General features: G+C 25.4%; 1 protein-coding gene and 1 long non-coding RNA gene across 4 annotated transcripts; one reads left to right on the forward strand and one right to left on the reverse strand.

Annotated features, from left to right (window-relative positions):
• Positions 1-1366: 1366 nt before the first annotated feature.
• Positions 1367-4871, reverse strand: LOC132926723 (calcium homeostasis endoplasmic reticulum protein-like). Its single transcript, XM_060991122.1, has 3 exons — positions 4055-4871; positions 3301-3505; positions 1367-3200 (listed from the first exon to the last, which is right to left on the reverse strand). Exons 1-3 carry the CDS (start codon positions 4197-4199, stop codon positions 2915-2917), a joined length of 636 nt encoding a protein of 211 aa, XP_060847105.1. The 5' UTR covers positions 4200-4871; the 3' UTR covers positions 1367-2914.
• Positions 4872-5058: 187 nt separating this feature from the next.
• On the forward strand, positions 5059-8382 carry LOC132926724 (uncharacterized). Of its 3 annotated transcripts, none has more exons than XR_009661509.1 (3): positions 5059-5468; positions 7543-7686; positions 7758-8382. It is a non-coding gene; the product is annotated as an uncharacterized LOC132926724 (long non-coding RNA). The 3 variants fall into 3 exon arrangements; XR_009661510.1 differs by having other exon boundaries at positions 5066-5468; positions 7543-7651; XR_009661508.1 differs by having other exon boundaries at positions 5060-5468; positions 7543-8382.
• The last annotated feature ends 2205 nt before the right edge of the window (positions 8383-10587 follow it).

Here is a 10587-nt window from a genome sequence, read left to right on the forward strand (position 1 = left end):
ATCAGTTTGATTTGAAATGCAGACATTTTAAACCCTCAATAATATAGTGTATACACTCAGTATGAATATGCAAATCCATATAATTTCGACCACTAATTATAAATCAAAATGACTTCTTTCTATACAAACTGAAAGGAATAATTTTTAAATTGTATTAGTCCTGACATATCCTGTGACTATGCTTTTTCAGCTTTTTGTGATCTCTTAACTATTATCACAAAATATGAAAAATATGTTACAATATTTTAATTTCTTTTTTTTTTATCCTAGATTTGAATAGATTATTGTAAATATTTTAAAGTAAAACTAAAAATCTTAGATTATTCTATGCACATTAAAATAACTATAATTTTGCCTTGTAGATCTTCGTAAGGAAGACTAATTTAAACAGATTTTTTATAATGTTATTCTAGTTTACTTGTAGTTTATTTAGAATACTTGCACCTAGTCAACTCCACATTAATAGTCCTTGCTGAATGATTGCCTGGTATAAGAAAAAATAGGTATATGACACGCATTGTTTGATTAAGTATTAAGTTTTTTATGGCTTTATCTAATACAATTAATAAGTAATTACTCAATACATCATATAGCTTTCTTAATAAATTAAAAAAATGAAGATTCCATCGCAAATTTAAAATTGTAATCTAATATAATACCAAGGTCCAATGAGTCCTCGTTGAGCACTTCTTTTATCAAAATACATTTATTTAAAAAACTATCTGATTCTATTAACACATCTGTGTAATTAATATTGAATTAAAATTTAGATTAATTTTGTTAATAAAAACAATCATAAATATAGTTTTTATGCATTGAGTGTTAAATTCCTGCCACATAGGCATTGATAGATTTAGTTAACACCATTGCTTTATGATGTCCCTACAATACTTTTATAATAGGTATTAAGATTTAATTTTTAGAAATACCTATTCCAGACATAATAAATTTTCAATAGATATTCCAAGTTTTTTGCACTACAGCTTTAAAATAAAATTATATTTTTTTAATATTTATTGTTATTTAGTAACTTGTAAATTATCAGTTATACATTTTAACATAAGCTATAATTTCAAATTTTATGAAAACATTAAACAAGTATAATTTTTTATGATATCTAGATTCTAGAACAAATAATATTTAAAAAGTAATTGGAATAGTTTTCTGTTATTTGAAATACTATTCTTATGAAGTGCTCAAAATATTATTCATTAGTATTAGAGAAATTATTCCAACTACTGTTTGTGTTTATCAATGGTTGCAATAAATATTTTTTACTTATTAGTTATTGCTTAGTTATAAACATTCATTAATTTGACAATAATATGATATAAAAATAATATGAATATTATCAGGTACTATAATATAATTATACATGTTTTATTTTATAATATATATAGAACAAATAGATTAAGCTCAAAGATTGCATTTATTGCAATTTTTTTTTTATTGTTTTTTTCAACAAAAATGAGTTTGTAAAAAAAAATATACAAATTTTCATAATTATTATTTATGATATAATATAATTTGTTTATATTAAATTTAATTCTTAAAAAATAATTTAAAATATCATAAACATTAACAAACATTTATTATTACAATAGATTTCTTTTGTTTGCGAAATATAATATAAAACAAAAAACATTTATAATATACATATTAAAAATAATTTTACCAGTAGCAATACAACATTATTTTTTCAGGTTTACCTATTTAAAGCAGTTCTTGTAATGAATACTCTATTAGTTTTATCAGTTGCTAATCAAAAGAGAACAATTTTTTATAGTTTTTGATGTATTCGACTAAATATATTAATAACAAATGTGGTGAATACCTAGTATGTAATTTAAACCACAAACAATATATTAAGTATTTATTAACTGAAAATATGTTGAAAGACAGAACTTGTAATCTATGTTAAAAATAATATTATCTTGAGTAAGACAATACTAAGATTAGCTTCAACGATGAAAAATATTATTCACAAATATGTAATTCTAAATCAACTCAGTATTAAATTGATTAAAAAAAGAGAGCTATCCACAAAATCCAAGAGAGCTAAATAGCAAACCTCTGTTAAGTTTATTTTACAGGTGGCATTCAAAAATAAATACAAAAAAACTAAAAAAGCCATTTTTGTAGGTATTCTATCAAAAATTCAAATTAATACATCACATTATAGTAAAGCCAAAAATTCAATGGCTTTTAAACTTAACAGTATTTTTTTTTGTATTTCGTTTAAGAACATTTTTATTAAAAATTAATATTTTGAAATTAAATGTTTTTATAATATCAGTCTATCACACTAAAGATGACAATCTTAATGAACAACTTATAGTTATCTTATATTATTATATTTAATAACAATTTTTATATAAAAATATTTAGTTATGATAAAATATTTGACATTTGATTAACTACCTCGTTAAAAAGAATCCAAATTCAGATGATCATAATTTTATAAATAATAATTTAACTTAAAAAATAAAAATGCAACATTGCTGGAAAAGTTTAAGATCATAATAAATTAATAGTTAGATAAAAACTAGGATTGTAATTAATATTAATTGGAAATTAACCATTACTGCCCTTTAAATTATAATGACATTTCACAAATCACATTTTAATTATATTATCAAATGATATACAAAATTGGATTGTGAAATATCAAACACGAATAATAAAAGAAGCAGTTAATTAAGTTATAATTGACCATATGTTGATTGAAACATAATTAGTGCTAATAGTGGTTTCCAATTATATAAAATAAGTTATATAAATAAAAAGGAAATATATGTTTACAAATTAAAAAAAAAAAAACTCAAAAATAAATTTAAGATAAATATGGACTGCAATACAGTAACAAACATTTTGTTAATTTTTTAGTAATTAGTAATTACTGTTGAAATAACATTTAATTTGGTTGGTGCATCCAAAAATTTGATTTGTTACTTCCTTTGACATTTGTAGGCATTACCACAGGTTGAGAGATTGAACTGAATTCTTTTTCAAATAGAGGAGGTGGAGATTCCAGACAAGATTTTGTTTCCAATAAGTCTAATAAATGCTGCTGTTGCTGCTGCGGTTGTTGTTGTTGTTGTTGTTGTTGTTGTTGTTGTTGATCATCAAGAAAATCAATACTTGGAACTATACTACTTTTAAATTTGATTTTCGTAACTAATTTACGATCATAGTTTGCACTGAAAAACAAAAAAAATAAATATATGACCTACTGAATAATAAATTAATAATACCTAATAATCAATTTACAAAAATATACATTTGATAGTATAAATATACCACTTAGGCTCAGGTACTGTTAAAACAGTATTTATAATAGTTTGTTTCTGATTCAGGAGTTCACGTTTTTCTTCTTCAAGCTCATCACGCTTGTCCCGTAGTTCCGATAAACGACCATTAATTTGTGCTAAAGATAATCTATTTTCTTGTATTTTTAGATCTTCTGCGTATTTCTTTTTTCTCAAAAGTTCAGCATCGGCTTCAGCTAAGGAACAAGAAAAATATATTATATACCTGTATTGTGTTTTTCATTTATAAATCGTCGTTTTTATTTGGGAAAATATATAATTATTTTACATTATATTTTATTTTTTTAAACTATTATTTATCTCTTTCTACCAACTTTGTAGATATAGTGCTATAAACTCTATAGCTTTGACACAACTAATGTTCGTCTAAAAAGTATAATTTAAATACAGGTTAAAAACAAGAATACCTCAAAAACTAAAATTAATTTTATTTTATTTAGTAGTTATCTATGTATTGCAAATATTCTAGTAATTAAAAATTAGTCGGGGAAAAAAAATGTCTAGTCAATTGAGTATTCTATATCTAATATCAATAGTGTGATTATAGAAAAATATATAAGCTTTCATAAATTATAAACGACTGAACAAATGAATGTCTGTAACTCGTATTTCGTCACATTTTCTCAATGCGCTCGTGTTTATAATTAATTAACCATATTATTGTAGTAAGTCTGCGAAAAAAATGAAACCGACAACAGGGGGGACGTTAAAAATCGGAAACGCACCTTGTTTTTCCTTCTCTCGGCGTGACAGGATGTGCGCGCGTAACGATTTCCACATTCTTTTATTTCGCATCTTGCAGGTGTGTCTGTTCGAGACGCCGATCGGGTTTCCTTCGACGAACACTGGAGCGGAGTCGTTGAACGCCATTGTGGCGTCGGACTACGGGAAAACTATTACGGGGCCGCGCTCGAGTCACGGGCTCTTCGGTCGAGCCCGCCGTGTGGTGTGATGGCGACGAAAGAAAATACAATCACTCTTGACGGATTCGCTCCTCTTAAGCGGGTCGACAAAAAATGTCGGCCGTTACGCGCCGAGAGCGGTTTGTCTTGGCACTGCGGTGACGGCGGCGGTAGTGCGTACGTACTGCGTTAAACATGTCACGACGGCAAGAAACTCCGACACGACGGCGATGAGCGCTATAGAGGGAAATGCGCGCGCTGCGCGTCGGCCGCCGATTGAATGATCGCAATCGGTACGGACGCGGTAGGTACAGCAAACTCGTCGGGCGATCGATCGATCGGTTTAGCAGGCGACGGAACGAAAAGGCATCGATAATTATTATAATATTACGTTTGATATTTTACTCGTTGGTGAGCTTAAACTCAGAACTGTTTCGTGTGGCGCGATTCGCGGCGTTCTGTCGACAGCGGTCAGCGATGGGTAATGGCTAGGCATTCGTCGATCGATCCGCCGGCGCAGTGTTCTCGCGATTGGCGGTTAACGGCGCGGCGTCGGTTAGAGCGAGTCGTTGCGGTTGCCGTCGTCGGAGGAGTCGGCGAGATTCGCGTTCGCCGCGGTTTCCCAGTCGCTGAGGGGCAAATGCGCGCGTTATCAACCGTCGTCGCGGAAATCGTTGTTGTAGTTGTTACCGCATAAATGGTTTTGTAATATGCCCTTTGGTAACAATGTTTGTCGTTATCACTTAACACGCATGGTCGTCCGAACGCGGATATGCTCGATAGAGGCCCATAGTTATATTATGTGATAGGGGAACAGGTCTCAAACGCTTGTTGTAGTTAATGAGTGTGGTCACAGATAAAAGGATAAGGGCCACTAGGGCCAGACGCCGCCGGTGTCGTTGAAAATGTCAGTAACTACCAGTGTTCCGTTCATGTCAGTACAATGGATTGAGATTATAAAATTTGATTTTATGACATGTCGATGTCGTTGCTTATTGATAAAGAATTCTAGATTATTAAATCGAGGATTAAATGTATTAATTTGTGTTATCAAAAATATCAATACTCATTAGTCAGTTTTATAGTCACTATAGTATTAATCGTCCAAATATTTAGAAACTTAGTTTCTTAAAAACAAGGAATCGTTTGAATCTAGAAGTGATTGAGCTAGGTTCAGGTAGAATGTGTTGGTATCAGACTGTTGCATGTTTCGGATGTTTCGGCTAAATCAAAGCTTGTAAGTTATGTCGAGCTGTGTATTTAAAATAAATAATACGTTTCACTATGTTTATATTAAACGCAATAATATAATCATAAACTAATCGTAATATGTAGCGTTATAAGTTTATTAAATTTGTAACATGCACCAAAGTAGAAACCAAAGTTTAAAATTGTTATCGGCTTAAAATAATAATTAATGATTATACATTTTGAAACCTAATGTACGAAGGAAATTATTCCTTTGAATGCATATATTCATAATGAATTACATTTTCACGATTAAATAATATTAAATAGATAATTAATAAACAGATATTAGGTATTAGGTTATTAGATACACAATAATAGAATTTTAGATTCTGAACGGAGTGATGAATGTATTGATTTTACAATGATGTGTGTTTTTTTTCAAAATCATGTAAAATAATGATATATTACAATTTAAATATATAGATTATAGGTAATAATTAATATATCCTACTAATTATCATTGACTGACAAATCATCTCCGTTCAGAATCGTTTTTCGTATACAATGATATCTGTCATTGCATTCAAATTTAACACATCCATTATAGAGACCAGTGATCTACTCTCCATTTCTACTGTACAGCAGAGCGATACCCACTTGCGCACTTTTTTTTCTTCATTTTAAACGTTTATTTTTAGACAAGTAATTTTAATAGGTGTTTTCAAATTCAAATTGTTTTATAAACACTATATTTCCAAAATGTTTATTAACTACCTATTAATATATTATTTGTTTATCAAGAGAATGCCATACCTGCATGTGTTGTCTTTGTCTTACTAACGTACATCATAACAAGTTGCGTTCAGTAGAACACAATTTGTCATGTTAGCTTTAATAGGTACTAGAGTATTAATCTATTATCAAATTTAAAAGTAAGAATATTATCTAGAAAATCACAAATGCTTTTATTGATATTATCATTTTAAAGTGATTTATGAACATTTTAAAGTTGTGTAATATTTTACATAGCTATTACTCATTTTAAAATAATAATATCAATAAAAGCATATGTCATTTTCTAGATAATATTCTGACCTTTAAATTTGATAGATAATAGGTAAATTTACTCTAATATTAAAGTTAACATCATAAAATATGTTCTGTTGAATTCAAATTTGTTATGAATTATGATGTACGTTAGTAAGACAGAGACAACACATGCGGGTATGGTGTTCTCTTGATACTTATTCATAACACTCCCCTTGTTAAATAAAAGCTAATGCTTTCATGAGTTAGTTAATAAATACATCTATATAATACAAAAAAGTTATACATTGCAACATAAGTTAAGATTAAGGTTTATAAGAAAAAGCTGATATTAATTACTTATATTTAATATGAAGTCTATAACAGTAAATAAACTTAACTACCACCTCTTTTTACTAATAATAACACAAATTATGGTATATTTTTTTCATTTTATTTTTTGGTTTACTTGAAAAATGAAAATTTTTACTTCAGGTTGTAGAAAACACCTGATCTCATTTATTCTTTATAGTTTATTTCGTGCTTAGATATTTTTACAATATTGAATCAATTTTTCAATTTTAGTATGTTTTTAGTTTGTTAATGTTTTAAAAAGACTTTCAAAAGATGCACACTTAGAATTTTAATCTTATGATTTTATTTAAATATAATTTTATACTTAACAGAATTCTCAAAAATACACTAAATCAAAAAAAAAATTTAAATAAATCAGATCTTCTCAAACAACATAACTTTTGACTTTTGACACTGGTTGGATATTCTACATAAGTATAGACAATATTGATAATATAAAATCTGTATACTGTATGTATGCTATAGTCAATATAGCATACATACATTTTTGAAGAATTATTTGGATGTTTTAAGTATTACTGTAGATGAAAATACCACCTTGAATATTACATATATTTTTTTTTAAATTTGATGTATTAACTTTAGAATTATGTAGGTCATTTAGCAAATATTTTAAAATTAATTCCTAAATACAGTACCTATATGTTAGGATCGGATTTATTTTTTGTATTTAAGGCCATAAAAAATAATTATAAATAATATTTAAATTGATTTTTCAGATTAAAAGAACATTGGAAAATTTTAAGTTGTCAGGAAGAGGATACATTTTGGCAGAAAAAGTACCTTGGGATGAATATCAATGACTGTTTATTACCATAAAATTGATATGTAATCCAAAATCGATGTTTTTCTATAATTAAAAAGTTATCATTTACTTATCAAATTATAGTAGTTATTTTAATATTATTAATTATTATTAATTTACTATTTTTAGAGAAATAAACGTATCAATAAATTATGTGAGTGGCGTCATGTAATCTATAAAGAAGATATTTTGGAATAAGCCAGAATTAATGACACTATTGCTTGGACAACTGCACCAACTAACATAATCTCAACAAAAAAATTAAATTTTCCTACAACCTATCTTCAACAATATTTGCATATTATCAATAGAAAACCTATAATAGTATTCTAGAACAGAACCGCACCATCACAGGCATTATAATGTCAATATATTAAACTATAGCTTAATAAAAAATATTATTGTTTAGATAGTTAAAAGGTACAATTATCATACAACATCATATTATAATGACAATAATAACAATGAATTTAATGTTAAATTAGTTACCTTAGAAAGTAGGAAATTGATATAATCAAGATAAATACAAACAATGGTTTGACTTTCACTCTTAAATAATCCTTTTGGATATAATTGTTCAGTATTCTTTCTGGATTACTGTGATTGTAAATTTGGCAAATTTTCAAAACAATTTTGAAGATCTGTTTTCTTTCTTCTAGAGATAAAATTAAATTCTTCATTATTATTATTTAATTGCACAAATTTAGATGATGAATATTAAGTCAATAAAAATAAAAGATACCTATGTTATAAACATTGTTTATTTGTTTTACTATTAATATTATGAGTATTAGTATTTTGTTGAATTCTTGTCTGTTGTAAATGTGAACAAATCCACTTGTTTTTTTAATAGATAAAAGAAATAATCAATTTTAAAATTATATTAAAGAATAAAATTATATCATTAATATTTTCATCAGTAAATTATAACAATAAATTATGTTCACTACCATTTTGTTTTAAATATTTTTGAATTTTTCTAGGATACAATGATCTAATATTAAATAAGTAAAGATGAGTGGATATTAAACGATAATGTGTAAATAATTGTAGTAAAACACACGACTATAATAATAATATATTTCTTATTTTGTATATACTTGAGTAGATAAAAAATTTTTTTAACTTAAGTATTTATGTATAGAAATCAACTTACTACAATAGTTTAATAAAATAGTTGAGGTTTTTTTTTTATATTATAAATGTTGCAACTTAGATACAAAAATATTAATCTAGGATTATTAAGATTAGTTTTTTATATAATAAATATCAGCATGTAGATTTAAAGTCAACATTACATTTCCAGATAGCAAAATAATAGTTGCATAAATTATGAATATTTTTTGAGAAATTTTAATATAATATTAAGAATATCTGTTTATGGTTGTTGGAATATTTTCTTTGTGCATTGTCACGATATCTATGAATTTTTATTGAAAAATAAATGAAAAATTATCATATTTCATACAAATATTGCCAAAATAATCATCTATACATTATTATAAAATTGCCTTATTTATTTTTATATTGTTATTTAAAATACACTGCATTATAAATAAATCATAAAAACACATTTTTATTATAAAAGATATAATTATTTATTAACTATTTTAATTAGAAAATAATTAATTATACAGACATGTAATGTAATATATTGAATATTGAATTAAAATAATAATTCTTTAAATTTTAAATCGGATTTAAAAAAATATTTTATACTTAAATTAAACAAAAAGTAATATAAAATGTATCCTATTAATAAATAAAATATTTCATTAAAGAGTTAGAAATACTTGTATTTTTATATCTTATTCAAAAACATTATTTATTAATAAAAATTATATATTTAAACTAACTAAAGTTAAATAAATATAATTAATTCTAATTTTCATAAATAGCTCAAGTTGTTCTTATAGATTAGCAGCTTGTTTTTTTAAAACGAACCCAAAGTTTTATATTAATTATTTAATTTCCTTGAATTGACTAGTAATGAATTTTTCATCTTATTTATGAATTCTGCCAATGTAATATATTTATAAATTTTTTTATATTTATGTTTATTATATTTTTGTGTTGTAAATATCTGTATGTAAAATATAATAAATCATGTTTTTCAGTTTTAGATAGTCTATGGTAAACCCATATATTTTGATACTTTTAATTATACCTTTAATTTTTAAATAAAACCATTTATAAATTAATATATTCTATGGAATATTATTTTAAAAATATATAGCTAAAATGCAATATTATTTTTATTATATTATGTAGGTACATTTAATTTGCAAACTTTAAGAATTTTTTATATGCCACATTTTTATGTAAATACTTTATAAAATGTTAATTGTTTTGAATTTTAATCCTTATGAAAAACACAACATGTTAAAGATTCTTCATTAGGTACATTATTAATCCAATTATTTAGGGTTGCTAAAGTCTTATTTATTATTAACAATATTTATGCTGTATGATATATATTTATTCAGAAGTTATTTTTCTTAACACAAAACAAAACAATTTAGTTACCTATATAAATATAAATATAATTTTATATAAGTTTTCTTTGAAAATAACAATCTTTTCTAAACACATTAATTCAAAGCTTTCAACAATAATATTACCTACATACCATATTATGTCCAAATAATTAAGTTAGATATTTATTTTATAAAGAGATATACCAAGAGAAGGCACCAACGCCTTAATTTTTTAAAACATTTTCTAACCAATAATTTACTAATAGCTTCTGTTAGTAGGGCTTTATCATTTGATAGTCACCCTTTCTGCTATTTTCCCTATAAATTGAATTACTTTATAATATGCATTATTCTAAATCATTGATTTTATATTATAAAATCAATGTTCTAAGTATATATATATATTTTTGTGTATACACAATTTTAATTTTACTTATTGTGTTTTGGCATAATATATTAGTAGGTATCTAAATATTCAATGG

Source organism: Rhopalosiphum padi, chromosome 3 (genome assembly GCF_020882245.1).
Source record: "Rhopalosiphum padi isolate XX-2018 chromosome 3, ASM2088224v1, whole genome shotgun sequence".
Lineage (NCBI taxonomy): Eukaryota > Metazoa > Arthropoda > Insecta > Hemiptera > Aphididae > Rhopalosiphum > Rhopalosiphum padi.